Raw genomic sequence first — 15,581 nt, forward strand, 5'->3', positions numbered from 1 at the left:
AAGCACTACAGTTTAACCACAATGAAGTGTAGTACTGACGTCCTAACTCTGAGGCACCCCGCATGACAGGTGCAAAAACACAGAGTCTTACCAAAATATTATTGTTTGGCAAGTCCAATGTTTTGCCCCTAGTCTGTTTTCCAGTGACCTTCATAGGATTGACCTGATGTTACCTTTGTTTTTCCCTTGTCTCATCTTACTACCACATGGTGTTTTTTTAAATTCCACCCCAAACGGTTCCACACCACTGTCTTCCAGCAACAAGTCACTCCCTGAGATTTCAACACAATATTTCATTACCTTCCATGTAGTCAGACATATATTAACAATAAATCATTACATCCTGTATATGAAACAATACAATTCCCCTTTAAGCAGTCAGACAGAACACAAACATAACTGTGCTGCTTTCATCACATCTATAAGCATACCCACCCTTCTGTAACAAGGACATAATTATTGGGTGGATTTCTAAATGTGAATTTACTCAACTTAGTGGCAACAAGCTGGCATTACTTTGTTTCCACAAACAGTCCTTAAAAGTCAGGCTTTTTAGCTTGTTTTAGAAACTAGAAGCATCCCATCCATACGAGTCACAAATGGCCGGTTGAGTCAAGAATGGCCAGAAATGTCCGAACAGAGATCAGTAAATGTATATTTTGTTATTCCTTATTTTGATATTCCTAAGTTTGTCAACCAAAAGTGCCCTGAGAGTGGAGCTTGGGATGGGCCAAGATTTCCCTTTAAAGAACAGCTTCACCGCATTTAAAGCTCTATGATGACATTTTTTAACCATCAATAAGCAAGGGCGTAGTTTTCACTGGGGAGGGAAGGGCATGTCCATCAACTTTTAAATACTGTCTAGCTGGCAAAATTATGATGAGAGAAGATGGGAGTTGAGAAGAAACATTAACATGCTCATCTGAGTCACATTTAGATATACTACCCTGCGCCTACAGCAATGAACTTTAAAAAAAAAGTGCAATGCTATTTGTTGGAATCATACAAAAACATTATATTATAATGTCGCAGGTCTCTATCAATGAAACTCCAAATGATCAGATGTTAAATAACACACTGATCCAGACACTAAAATGTAAGCCAGTTCTTTTTCCCTGTTATCTACATTTTCTATCCTGTTCAAACTGGTTTAAACCAGCTTTTGACTGGTCCAGAAATCCTTTTACAATACTGCCCCTTAGTGGCGATTTATTTTCATATATTAATATACTGTATATTTTCTTTATATCTGATCCTGTTGTAAAACAAGTAATCCCCTGTGCACTTAATTTTTAAGCTTGCCCTGATGAAGCATGCATTATGACTCCAGTAAGTCTAAAGTGGAGTTTGCATTGTTTCCCTTTTCTGACATTATTTTCCTTCCACAGTCCAAAGACGTGTGGATCGGTCAAATGTAAATGTATTGTCCTTTGATGTGTGTGAAGTACATTTAGTCAAGTACTGTACTTAAGGACAGTTTCGAGGTACACTAGGTTGAGCATTTTCCATTCTTTATTTCAAACTTTAAAATTTTAGTATGTATGTATTTTCCACTCCACACCACATTTATTTGACGGCTTTAGTTGCCTGATACTTTGTGGATTCAGATGAATAAAAATTAATTCATCCACAATAATTGATGATTTCTGCTTAATGAGTACTTTTACTTTTAGTACATATTGATGCTAAAACTTTGTAATTTTACATAAGTAAAATGTTTGACTCTTCCTTGTTAATGTAAATGGACTGTTTTTATATAGCTCTTTTCTGGTCTTAACAGGAATTATTCACCATTCACACACATTTACACACTGTGGCCAAGGCTGCTGTACAAGGTGCCAACTGCTCATCAGATACACACTCACAGACATTTACACTCTGATCCGCAGCGTCGGGGGCAACTCAAGGTTCAGTGTCTTGTAACAGTATTTCTACACTGCAGTATTGCTTCTTTGAGCAAAAAATGGTAAAGTCCCTCCATACAAAAAGAGTCCGATCAGGAAACGGAAATGCCAGCAAACACTCTGGACCTACACAGAATCTTTTGCCATCTGAAATTTCATTTAAGTTAGTCTAGATTTTTTTCGTGCGTGCGTGTGTGCGTGCATGCATGCACTTAGCATAGAAACCCTGACAGTGACACTTCTTGACCACGTGTGACTTTTTATTGCATTTGTTCACATTCCAAAAGAAGATACTGCCACACATCTATCAGCAAAGAAGACTAGAAGTTAGTAAAAATGTTTTTTTTGGGACTTTTTTTAAAGATTAATCATGTCTTCTTACAAACATACAAGCAATGCAAGAGTCTTAAAATACAAAAAATCATACATTACCAGTCATATTGATGTACACAAAGACCAGCAAAATGCTTTAATTGTAACACTGTGAAATGCTTAAATGTGTTCAACAATTTGGTGATTTAATTTAAGGCTCATTTTGTTTCATATTACACAGCATTGGATTTTGGGAGGCAAAGGGATGTCTGGGGGTTACAAAGGGGTCACAGCTGCCTTCTCTCTGAGTTCCTCTAAAGCCATTTGATCATACCCCCAAAAACGCATGTGTGTGAGTGTGTGTGTGTTTGTTTGTTTTTGTGTGTGTGTGTGTGTGTGTGTACACATAATGGCAAAAGAATGGGCAAAACCTGCACAGTTTGAGTGTGTTCATGTCCTCAAACATGCCACTTTATGCCGTAATATCTTAACATCATGAACATTATCATGTTAATACTTGATAAATGAAACTCCGATAATAAAAATAAAAAAGAAGCAAATAAAACATCAAATTCACATAGGTCCCAGAGCAATATAAGCACTTGCTACAATCTTACAACATTTGAGAATTTACATTTACAGGTAAGGCACAGAAAATCATACAGTGGCAGCTGTTTGAATTAACAAAGCCAGAGAATGTGAGAGGGAGATTTGTGGTAAACCTAAGGCATACTTTAAGGCTTAATGTATACTCGCTAATGATTCCCAAAAAATAAATCTTTACTCAGACAGATGCACAACAGGGAATTTTCTTCTACTATATTGTGTTTGTGAGATTAAATCAATATTGTAATCACGATGAGAACTTCTGTGATTCATCTAGACAGTAAAATAACTGAAAACAGCTGCTCTGCACATTATGTGCATTATCAGACATGAGATAGGGTATTATGTACAGCGGGAGTTGTCCCTAGTTGTTTGTTTCCGTTTGAATTTGAAAGCATGTCATGAGTATTGTTATTTTCCTACGGGTTAAGGACCTACTATGGTCACAGTAAAATCAAGTAGAAAGATTTTTTCACAGCCAGGTCAAGGATGCTTGTTTTCATTGATGAGTGTGGTTTCTTTTATTGTCTGGCCTCCAACAATACTTTTCGCTGATGGTGCATGATCTTTATCACCCGGACGCCTGTTTGTACTGCACGAAAAGAGAGGATTTGGCCTGAGGTCGCTACTATAGTTCATTCTCTGATAGGGCAAAATGAGCCCTGTTTTCTGCCATGGTGCCGACTGATATCACAGTACACAGTTCTACTTAAATGCTACAAAACATGAGCAAATCTAAAATGAAGATATCCACAATCACATCAAAAAAGACATTCAACATGTGGTCTTTTTTTTTTTTTCTCACTTACTAAGCTCTGGCTGTGCTATCTGGTATATAAACATGAAAAGGAGAGAAATACTCTGAAATTGATGCACATTTCTCTTCACTTGAAAGAATCCTGTGTAAATGGATGCATAGATGAGGTGTTATGAGGGTTAAAGGCCTTGCACAGAGTTTAAACCTCTGAATGTGCAAAAACAAAGGTATGCTCTTCATAACCTGAAAATGGACTTTTCTTACTCTTCTCAAAGAGCTGTATACCTGTAAATGTACCAGCACTTAATCGTGTGGTTTGTGTATGTGTGAGCCCTCTCACCTCTGCCGTGTGCAGCCACATGCTGCACATTTGCAGTATGTCGCTGTCTGAATGGAAATTAAAGTCAGTGCCTAACTACAGCGAAATTACTGATTGCAGACACACAAGTACATTCTAACTCTCTTTCCCTTGTCTACTCAAACCCCATGTACAAATGTCTAATCTTTCATTGTATATGATTAAAACTCTTTCAATAGAAAAAGATGTTTTTAAAAATTGAACATGGATTTTCATCAAGTAAAAACATTTCCCCCCTGCATGTGTCCTTTCCACATTTTTTAAATATAAGAACACGCTTAATAAAAAACCTACTCCTCCCCTCTTTAACCTCTACTTTTTATATTTCATTTTTATCACAAACACGCAGATTTTTTTGTCTCTATGTAGAATTGTTGCTTGTGTCTCAAAGGTTTTAATCTATCCCTGTTGATTTTGTTTTTTCATCCATTGGTTTTCGACAAGCCTGTTCAAGAGCTGTGTTGTCTTGAGTTGTGTGCGTGTGTGTGTGTGTGTGTGTGTGTGTCTGTGTGTGCACTCTCTTATGTTGAACTTTTTGTGTGTGCAGGTGTACATGTGCTCTCTCTCACAGGTTCATACGGTGAGATCGTCTGACCTGGCCCTGCTGCTGGCTTTGCTTAGTCGGCTCAGTGGTCTGGTGTCTTCTATCGTATCCGTGGCCTTCATTCCTGCCCCCTCCCCTTTTACTGCTTCCTCTACCTCCACATCCTCATCAACAACTTCCTCCGCTCTCTCTGCTTCCACCTCGGGCGGCTGCACCTCCACTGCCTCCTCCTCGTGTAATGTTACCCCCGCTATCTCAGTGGTCTGGGCGTAGGAGGGCAGAGTTTCATCATATACCTTAGAGATGTCCCCCATTGGAAGCACCTCCTCCACTTTCTCTTGCAGCCCCGGGAAGGGTGGGGCCCCTCTGCCAGCCTCCAGGCCCACCTCAGCCAGTGGGTAGAGGTGAGTTATGGGAACTTTCTCCTCCTCCAGCAGCTTGTAACCTTTCGCTCTCTGCAGGGAGGGTACGGCCATGGGGGGCAGGCTCTTCCCTTGTGGCGGCAGGGGGGCCGAGCCCTCTCCTTGGGCTGGGCCGGGGGCCGGCTTGCGAAAGACAAAGCGAATCTTCTTTAGGCCCAGGTGACTGATCTCCACAAAGTTGAGGAAGAGTGAAACACAGGCAACAGCCAACATAAAGATGATGAAGACGGTCTTCTCCGTGGGACGAGACACAAAGCAGTCCACTGTATTGGGGCAGGGCCAGCGGCTGCATTTGTACAGCGGCAAGATACGGAAGCCGTACAGGAAGTACTGGCCCACCACGAAGCCTACCTCAAACAGTGTCTTGAAGATGATGTGGCAGATGTAGGTCCTCAGCAGTGTGCCCTCCAGCCGGAACTTCTTGCTTCCCTTTGTGCTGGTCTCCTTAGTGGTGCGGACACTTCCCTGATCAGGTGCCAGAGGGAGACGCTCCTCGCTCAGCTCTTGCTGCCGGCTAAGTTCTGCTTCTTCTCGCTCTTTGCGTTTCTCCTCCATGTGGACATGGTGCACAGCATGACCCACATACACCAGAGATGGTGTGGACACAAAGATAATCTGCAGCACCCACAGGCGGATGTGGGAGATGGGGAAGGCCTCATCGTAGCATACATTTTCACATCCGGGCTGCTGTGTGTTGCAGACATAGTCAGACTGCTCATCGCCCCACACAAACTCCGCCGCCGTACCCAGAATGAGGATACGGAAGATGAAGAGCACCGTGAGCCACACCCGGCCGATCACCGTAGAGTGCTCGTTAACTTCCTCTAAAATATTACCCAGAAAGCTCCAGTCACCCATGATCGGTCCGTAGCACTGCAGAATGAAGGGTGGGGTAGGAAGGGACACAGAGGGAGCAGACAGACAGGGAGGGTGGGGTAGGCAGGACAAACAGGGGGAGGGGAATAGACAGTGGCAAAAGTAAGCAATGTAGAAAAAACAAATTTGCCAAAAAATCAAACACATAAGCCATATTTGCATGCTACCAAATGTAGTTCTATTGGAAAACCCGAAAAATTTAAAACCTCTAAAGAGTGTTTAAGTCCATTCTTTTCCCATTAAAATTAGATTAAAACATTGAGTCAATTATTAAACAAAACATTAAAATACTTAGAAAGGTATTGTTATTTTGTTGCTACACTATTTACGATATTAAACAAAATGGTGCAAATCCAAAAAATACCTTGCTCTAGCTCTTTAAAAGATTCCACACAAAAACTTCCCGATAAAAAAAACAATAAAGAGAGATCAATAGGTAAAAAGAGTCCCTGCTTCTGTGAGGTATGATATAGATTAAATGTAATCAAATGGGCAACTTGCCACAGCTGCGGCTCCGGCAAAGTTGAGTCCTGTCCCGTTCTCTTGGCACCCAGCAGGGAAAAGTGAACTTTTTTCTGCCCTCTTTCCCACCTAAAGCCCCGTCCTTGTCGCCCCACTGAGCAGATGTGAATGAATCGGCTCTGATGGTTGGTTTTTAGTTTCCTGCAATATTTAAGCTTGGAGCCAGACGGCCTTTATTTGCCGGGCGACGTGTGGTGACGCAGGAGACAATAGGATCAACAGAGCCAGAGCGGGGATGTATGGGAGCAGGCCTCAGGCTCCCACACCAACATGGACACCGTACGGCCAGGGCACCGAGTCCACAGAAGAGCAGTCCAGCTCCATGCATGCAATTCCCTCATATATATGTATGTAGAAGCAAAGATACAGTAGATGAAACAACAACAGCATCTGATGTGCCTCGCGCTGCACTGCCGGGCCTAACATCAGAGCAGGGAGGCAGGTCAGTGACAAACTATTGGCTCAGGCAGGGATGAAGGATAGTTTATGTCCTCCTGAATTGACACTGGACATTGTTGTTTATACAGCTATTCAGGATAGGCAGCAGTAGGTTCCTTTCAACTTTGGGTTTAAAGAAGATACATTCTCTAACGTTGAGCCTATTATTTTCTGTTGTTGTTTAGAGGAGCTGGTGTCCCATTCTTTATGCATGAGCTTTGCAACACATCAAAACTACTAATTAAGTCCAAAAACAATGATTTGGATCATTTTCACAATCAGATTTCCAGACCTTTATATCTGCAACAAAATTCCTAAATCCCTGACAAAACATTTACTCGAATAAAACTGGAGAAATCAGTGTAAATATTGATAAAATAGTCCATCTTGCTTTCTTTTCCAGACTGTTGAAACAAAGTGTACACATTAAAATGAAACAATAATGGATATTGTTGATCATCTTCCCACCAGGAAATGTCAGGGTTTTATTGGGCTATTTCATGCAAAACTTATATTCCTGATGTGTTGTACAAAACTAAATTCCACTAACTCTCCACTCATCCCAAATCACTCAAATAATCTGTTTTCCTCGTGAATATCATCTAATCTGCCAACCTCAATAGCCAAAGGAAGAGTACCAGTTGTTAACTGTGCAACTAAAGGGGAGACATGTGATTCAGAGGCAAACTTTTGATTAATACCCAGAAATGTCATTAGTGAGTTTGTGAGTTTTTTGTTTTTTTGAAAATCACATTTAAGCATTTTGTTTCTTATGTAACAATACATTTATTTAAACAGTGCAGTTTTTGCATTTTGATTTATAAATTCTCACTTGACCATCCCTTTTGTTATCAAATGTGAGTTTTAACATTGTAGATAACTCAGTCTCCTGTGTGCGGTTGTGTGTGTGTATCATCATATCTGAGTCACATAGCTGGAATGTGAAGAATGTGAACCATCTAGTGAAAGCGCACGCTGAAATGTCTCTATTATTGATGTTAGTCAAAACTTTCCCAGTCCAGGGAAGCAAAACATTCAGCAACAATCTTTGATCTCCAATTCATTTCACAGATGTTTGAATTGAAGAAAAGCTACCACAGAGCATAAAGAAGGCTGACTAAATATTTTAAATTCTTATTATAAAATCTCCTCCAGGTTTGCACAAATGCAAAATTGCTTCTAAAATATTAGGGATAAAATGAATGATGACAAATGTGACTTCTTCTTGGATTCTGACTGTAGATCTGATTCATTACACACGGGCAGTTTTTTTTAAAGATTATTTATGGGGCATTTTATTTTATTTGTATAGGACAGCTTAAAAAAATTAAGGGGGAGAAAGAGGGAACGACATGCGGCAAAGGGCCGCAGGTCGGAGTCGAACCCACGGCCGCTGTGTCAAGGAGTATACCGCTCTACTAGTTGAGTTACCCAGGCTCCCCACACGGGTATCTTTGACCCGACAAATGTATTGTATGTAAATACATCATTTAAATACATAGTTTGGTGTATGTAAAGATATAAACACACAAAAGTACAGCAATATAATCCTATGCATCTCGAGAATTTTATATAACTGTATAGTGTTATTGTAACTGCAATATTTTTTGTCCTGCCTATGCCCTACCTGTCTATACTTGAACATCACATTGCACTTTTGTGCTTTTTTGCACTTCTGGTTGGACACAAACTGCATTTCTTTGTCTTTGTTGTTGCACTCTGCACTCTGCACAAAGTTTAATCTAATCAAAACTTTATTTTCATATATTCAGCCAATGGGGAACAGGGTGTTGTTGTTACATCAGACGCATGCATTATACATTATACATTTACATTATGCTACACATTGTGTTTAACAGAACTCAACAATGTGATTTATTTGTGCTAACATTTAATATTTCCATTTATAAACAGTTGGACTTTGGAAAAGTTTATTTGAAGAAAGCTTTTGTTTTTCTGTGATCCAAACTGTTGAAAACGTGTTCTCCCAGTAAACCACGGATGCACCAAATTGAAAGGAAGGAACAAAACAATTGCATGGCAGTCTTAAACAAGACAGTTTGTTTACATTCACGCAATTCATTTCCCTTTGCACAATCTAATTTCCAGGTTCCACAATTGTTTTATTTCCCCAGGACCCAATGAAGTTTGAACAGTGCTTTTATTTAAAGTATGATTTGCCTTAAAAACTGGTATTTGTAAGTTGGAACAAAAACACATATATTGCTTATAATTAACATATTTATATTTAACCTTTTGTTAGAAATTAAAAACGTTTTTTTGTTTAGAGTTAGTGTTTAGTCTGAATAGAAAACTTGTGAACTGCACAAACGAGTCTAATGGTTTGCTGCTTTTCAAGGCATACGACTCACAGCCTCTATTAGGTTTCAAGGAATCTGTCCGATAAGTCCGCTATAAATGAATAATTTATAGTTTATAATAGGAAATGGCTAAAAAAAATTAAATTCATAAATAAAAAGGGTAAAGAAAGAAACAGCATCTTTTATTCAGTCAATGTACTTGTGTATTTTAATCAATTCCTCATATGGACAATGGCCTCATTCTATATCAACCTATATCAGAGGTAAAAATCAACAACTATTTATCAATAGAAGTCACCACTCCTTTTATGGATGTATCTTCACTCTGCCCATGATATTATGTCCAACCCTCGCTGTATCTCAACCAATTGGGTTGTCTGTCCTAGGTGACATCACTGGGCTGGTGAACTAGCAAGTCCACCCGTTGATGTCTGCTCTCTGATCTGTGGGTTAGTGGCAGATTTGGCCTCCATACTGAGCTTCACTGATCCCACAGCTTTTCACAAAAAGATGATGTAATTTTAGAGCAAATAACCAATACAATATCTTGTTAAACGTCCCCAAATCATTTTCTACAGTTTCTTTCTGAATGACATGACGTGTTCCATCAGTGTGTATGTTAGCTGATTGGAAAGCTAGAACTATTCTCCATACATCCATGAGCAGTGATATCTTCTCATTTAAAAAGGTCCCCAACAAAAAAAGGCCAAATACTCGCTCTCCTCTGGGCCCTGGATGGCACATGAGCTCAGTCTGTTGGGTCGGAGGATAGAGCTCTGTTCAGAGCTCTGTGGAAGTATCAGGGTGTATCCACAGAGCTGGGGGACCAGGGGACTCCCTTTAAAGAGCTGTGTGTTGGTATAGTTGACGCTTGCATGCTAAGCCCTACGGTGGGCTCGTGAATGGCATCGGGATTTTACACAAAGACATGATGTCATGATGCAGGGTGCGGACTCTATTGAGCACGTGCAGTGAGCCGTGGGGGCCAGATTAGACCTCCGAAGCAGGGCACCAACTGACCGTTAATCAGAATGCTAACACGCTAACAAACATATCGTACGGCGATCTGCCTACGGCGGAATGGTGCCACGCGCTTCCTGCTCACAGGGCCTTTGACAGACAGGAAGTAACTGACATTTTACTAGTGTAAAAACCTTATCCATGTGCTGCAATTTAAAATACACATTTCACCTAACAATGTTTTTCATGTGATTGTGAAACGTGGTTTGTTTTTGCCTCCTGGATACCTCTTACACGATGAACATCTCTCATTGCTCCCTAAAGGAAAAACACATTTAGGAAGGAGTAAGTTTCTTTTACTGGACATACAGTAACCTTTTTCCTTTACTATGTATGTATGTAATGAGCATGCAATGATGTCCTCTTCAAAACAGATGTGTACCTTTTGATCTATACCTGAAGTACAAGGTAGTTTCTGTTTGAGGGTTCTGGATACAATCCTCTACAGCAGTGCTTCTGGTTTGGCCACATCAAGGGATCATTTCTTTGTTGCAGCACATGGTTGGTCCGTCTCTTTCCATCTGCACCCTTCTCAGGACGACTGAGCACAGATGGAACTGGCCCTTCGAAATGGCACACATGCAAGCATACTTTATCCACACTGCACCTTTTGGAAGAGAAGTTACATATACAGTACGATGTATTGGCATTGCTGTGCTGGTGTTCATTCAGTTGTGGTTGACAGTGGGTGGGCTCTTTCTCTGAGCTCTGCTCAGAGGATAAGAGTGAATGGAAACTTTAATGAAAGGCGAGGAATCACTCTGACTTTAGTAATAACTAACTAATATTAACTCTCGTGTTAAAGGGAGCTCAAAATATTTGCTTGGATTCAGCTTCAATAGATTATACAAATTAAGTGTGTAACGCATGAATGCAATCCTCCATTGAGTAAAAGATTCAGCTTCAATAGATTATACAAATTAAGTGTGTAATGCATGAAGACCGCTGTATCTTGTGACCTCAGCGTTTTTAGCTGACATTAAAACCCGTTTCACAGTACATCCTAAAAGTACAGCAGAATTGTACTGTACCTTTCAAGACTATCTAGCAGCTGGAGCAATACCTTACATTAAAGACTGGCATTACTCTAGATTTTTTCTCTCACTTCTGACAAATGTTGAAAAGAAACAGGTCACATAGAATCCTTTCTTACAAAGGTTCTTTCTCTAAAACAGCTGGGAGCTATAGTGTTTACAGCAATTACAGAGCAACTTTAGGATTAATTTAAGTAATGCGTCTATTTAATTCATGAAATAACTTTACTCTGCGTGATGTGGTTGTACGTCAGTCGCCTACATTAAATTGCGTCCCCCTTCAATTTAGCATGGACGTTTTATCCCTTTTAGTCCGTGTTTGTTTTGGCCTACTATTTCCTTTTCCCTTGTCCCCCTGTACTTGTGTAAAGTGTCATTGGGTTTAATGAAATGTCTTAACTCAATAATATACAGTGAGTAATACAGCCCCATAAAAGAAAAGACCTTTACGACAGCCGGTGTGGAAAAAAACACTCTAGTATCAACACAAACTGAAAGTTTTATACATAGACATTTTAAATATAAAAATTAAAAGGATACTCATTCTACAGAACAATATGTATATGTGTATCACGCAATTTTCTATAATATCATCATGTTTATTGTGTTTTTAACTTTGTGACTATGCCTTTTCCAGCTGATCCATATTTTTTGTCCAGCGAATTTTGTCAGCAACCTTCATCTTTTAGTTTTTAGAAAAATTCAAATTCAAAATCAAACTTGAAGACTGCTTAGGAAGGACATGAAAAATTGTAACCTGAAAAGTAGTATGCAGTGCTTTTGTATTGAGTTATTACTACTTTTACCTGATTCATATAATTACCTATTATCTTGTCTTATATTTCTATTACATTACAATAAATCCATGACATGGATTTGCATTAAATTATATTGTTCAAAATTAATATGACCACACAGCATTTTGAGTAAAAAAAACAAGCTCATGTCCCCAAGCGCTTTTTGTGTCTTTTTTCTTGCTCACTATTTTAATTGTCTGTGTCATACACACAGAAGGGAGGCATTCATAGCGGGTTTAAAGAGATGGTATCAGTGATGCCCTTCACAGATACAACTTGACCTGGGGGCAGCGCTGAGTCCCATGACATAGCACAACACGAAGACCTCAATGGCATAAGGCTTACGCTTAAAGACAGAGATCCACTTGTTTCTAAACACGTCTTTGTTCGGTGTTCAAACATGAGTCCATACATATTTGTGCCCGTATGTGTGCCATCATTTGTCCTTGTGTTATAGTGACCTACTACCTCATTGACAAAAACTTTAGGTTTCCTCTTTTCATTAGTCATCGGTTTAGAACCACTTCCTTTTGTTTTGAATGGAGCTATTAGATGTCAAAAGACCAACAATTTGCCTTGCAGCTTTCCTTTGTTACACAACCGCTTTTACACAGACCTTTCTCTCTCACTTTCACAAGTGTGAACATTATTTTCCGACAATTCCTCATTTCCTCTGAGAGCCAAGCAGTCGTTTATTTCCTGCAATGGTGAGAAAGTTTGAAACTCAAAGGCATCTAAAATTTACAAGATAAACAATGGTGATAATGTGGCTACTTGCTTCGATATAAGACGACAAATACTGGTGAGAGGATTGATAAAAGCTGCACCTTAGGGGCTTGACCCTGTAATCTTAAACTGAGTCAGAAAGGTACAGTATGCCAGTCAGAATGAGTTTAGAGACATGCTTTTATGTACTCACATGTATGTGCAGATACACTCAAATGACGTACATAGATGCACACAGAAACACACACACACACACACACACACACACACACACACACACACACACACACACACACACAGAGGCCCTACAACATGTGTCACATCTGGTCCCAAGCCACCGCATTGTTTTTTTTAGGGCAGAGTTCTTGCCGCCCAGCTGGACTTGGGTTAGACCATTGTGTTTAGGAGGTCAGATTTGTTGAATTTGGACCAGCCCACTTTCCCTCCTGTGCTCAACTACTCACACAGACGTTTAGAGCATGGAAGTGTATAACCAGGACTGTTAAACACACTTAACTACAGGAACTGGTGCATAAAACAAAATGTTAGCGCTAAAAGAGTAAAATGCGTCATTATGAGTAAAAAGTGTTTTTCAGAAATTAAAGTTTGTTCCTCAGTAAATATTTTTCACCGGCTATTGTATGACAGTTTGTTGGAGAGTTAAATACAGATTGATTGTTGGTAAGATTACAAAAGAAAGCGGTGTATTTGCTGGGGATGAGATTGGACTGTTTGGACTCACTACCTGCATTTGTGCTTAAGGTTTCCTTTTCCATGTCCTGCTACAACACAAGTCTGTGAGTCTGGTGTTCAGATATTAAATGAATGTGATTTTTATCCAGGGAAGTTTGGTGAACACATTTTGATTTAGTGCCTGCCCTTTCCTGGATCCTGTAATCATGATTTGATACACCATCAAATGTTACTAACAAAGAACATGGGGTCCAAGTTGGGACCACCACCACCAAATAGTAACTTTAAATTATTAGAAAACAGTAGAGTTTTTATGGGGAAAAGTATGCAAGGGGCCTGATTTTGTGAAACTACTCCCTGCATACTCACTCATTGACAGGTTCAGTGGCTCATGTAGCGCCAATGTAGCAACTTGTCAGGACCATCTTAAAAATCATCATCCCGTGAACAAAACTTTGTTCAGTTTGTTTTATACTGTTCTATTGTTTGTGCTTCATTGTAAAATTCCTTTCAATGCTATTTTCTGATCCTGTTGTTGCTAAATGTAGCTCAGCCTAAATTCTATCAGGGAGATTTCAATAACGGATCAGCTGTTTTGTGGCGCTACTTTCAGTTAAACCAGTCAGTATCGGCCATGTGTTCACAAGCCAATCACAGCGGGACATCCCTGTTTTAAATCTGTTCTCTCCTCTGCGGCTGTCAGTTGTCATTTCAGGAAGAGCGCGGCCCTCTTCCATCCCTTATTCCTCCAGTCATCTTCACTCACACCACCCTGGGTTTTCTTCCGGCTTTCCGATTCGTCGGTTCCTTCAATCCTGTCATCATACCTTCACCTCACCACCAGTGTCTAAACTCCATTGGGGATCGGTCTGGGTTTCCTTTAAACATATTTTACACAATGTAGTCTAATCTCCAGAGACTTTGTACATTTTGTATTGTTGTACATTTTTATATTGTTCCCATGTAGCTTACTAATAAAGTTTTGCATATCTACAACAAAGTCTCTCCTGATTGAATTGCACCAGATGTGTCTTGTTGACTAATCAATTCAATGATTGTTTATTGCCGCCACCAGTGTGTGGTCTGATGTTGGTATGGTTTGACAGTATGCTGGAGAAGGGCTCAGCCTAAAACATTACTGCATAGTAAATATATTCTGTAAAAGTCATAATGTGCAGATTTTTGAGTTATGTGTCGATTTGGAGGCTCTTGCAGCAGTGCATTACCCTCAGAAAAGAGAAAGAAAAGAGTTGAGCTTGTTTGTCACAAACAATATTTGCTATCCAACATTTCTGTTAGTGCCCATATTGCACTGTGCTTAGCTCATTGTAGTAGGACAGTTGGGGATTTGGAGGAATTTTCAGGCAAAAAAAGAAATACAGTAACGGTGTGTCCATTTGTTTGTTGGTTGCTTGTTGGTTTATTTGTCTGTCAGCAGGTTTACAGAAACCCTACTAGCTCGATTTTCATTAAACTTGGTAGAAGGGTGTACCCTTGGCCAAGGAAGAACGCATTACATTTTGGAGAAGATCCGAATTACGGGGGCAGATACACTAAATATTTTGTACTTCCATATGTGTTGCATTCATGCGATATCAAAATAATCAAAAAAATTAGTTATATCGGAAAAGTCCCACTCCATCATCATTGGGAGAAAAGGCATGCTTTGGCAAAGGGATGCGCTCTCCGAGTGTCCTTCTAGATTTACTAATTCTCCTGTTTTCTACATTTTTTTGTCCATCATTATTTTAACTGCTTTTGTTTTGAAAATGTATAGTGTTTTGATTCTTAATTTTTAATTTACTATTATAAGTGTGTCCATGGTGAAAAGCAACTTAATTCCCTTTGTAACTGTTGTTTATAAAAGTAATTATTATTTTATTTATTAGTTGTGCATGCCCCAAGGCATCTCTACAAAGCAAAAGACAGCCAACAACACGTGTAACATGTTGGTCTCATACTGGCAGTTGCATGTAGTCTGGGTTTACGATAGAGAGAGACGGGAGGGAGGGACAATGTATAAATTGTTCTCACCAGTGAAGTAGGAACTGGAAGGGCAGCTTCCTCTCTGTGTAACGCCAAGGGCACCATGGGAGGGAGAGGAGAATTGATGTGCACACAATGGAGAAGAGGTGGGTGAAGGGCAGACAGGAGGCATTATTGGAGGGAGGATGTAAGTGCTCCCTGGATATAAGAAGCTGGATGAGAGAGAGAATGAAGTTTTGGGTGACTACTGAGAGGTTGAGATGAT

General features: G+C 39.8%; 1 protein-coding gene across 2 annotated transcripts; it reads right to left on the reverse strand.

The window, feature by feature from the left end:
* Window positions 1-2,643: 2,643 nt before the first annotated feature.
* On the reverse strand, window positions 2,644-6,577 carry LOC117953161 (gap junction alpha-8 protein-like). 2 transcript variants are annotated; one of them, XM_034885973.1, is made up of 2 exons: window positions 6,144-6,577; window positions 2,644-5,776 (listed from the first exon to the last, which is right to left on the reverse strand). In XM_034885973.1, exon 2 carries the CDS (start codon window positions 5,759-5,761, stop codon window positions 4,511-4,513), a length of 1,251 nt encoding a protein of 416 aa, XP_034741864.1. In that variant the 5' UTR covers window positions 5,762-5,776; window positions 6,144-6,577; the 3' UTR covers window positions 2,644-4,510. The 2 variants fall into 2 exon arrangements, with proteins under 2 accessions (XP_034741864.1, XP_034741863.1); XM_034885972.1 differs by having other exon boundaries at window positions 6,281-6,576.
* Window positions 6,578-15,581: the final 9,004 nt, after the last annotated feature.

This window comes from Etheostoma cragini, chromosome 11 (assembly GCF_013103735.1).
Source record: "Etheostoma cragini isolate CJK2018 chromosome 11, CSU_Ecrag_1.0, whole genome shotgun sequence".
In the NCBI taxonomy this organism is placed as follows: domain Eukaryota; kingdom Metazoa; phylum Chordata; class Actinopteri; order Perciformes; family Percidae; genus Etheostoma; species Etheostoma cragini.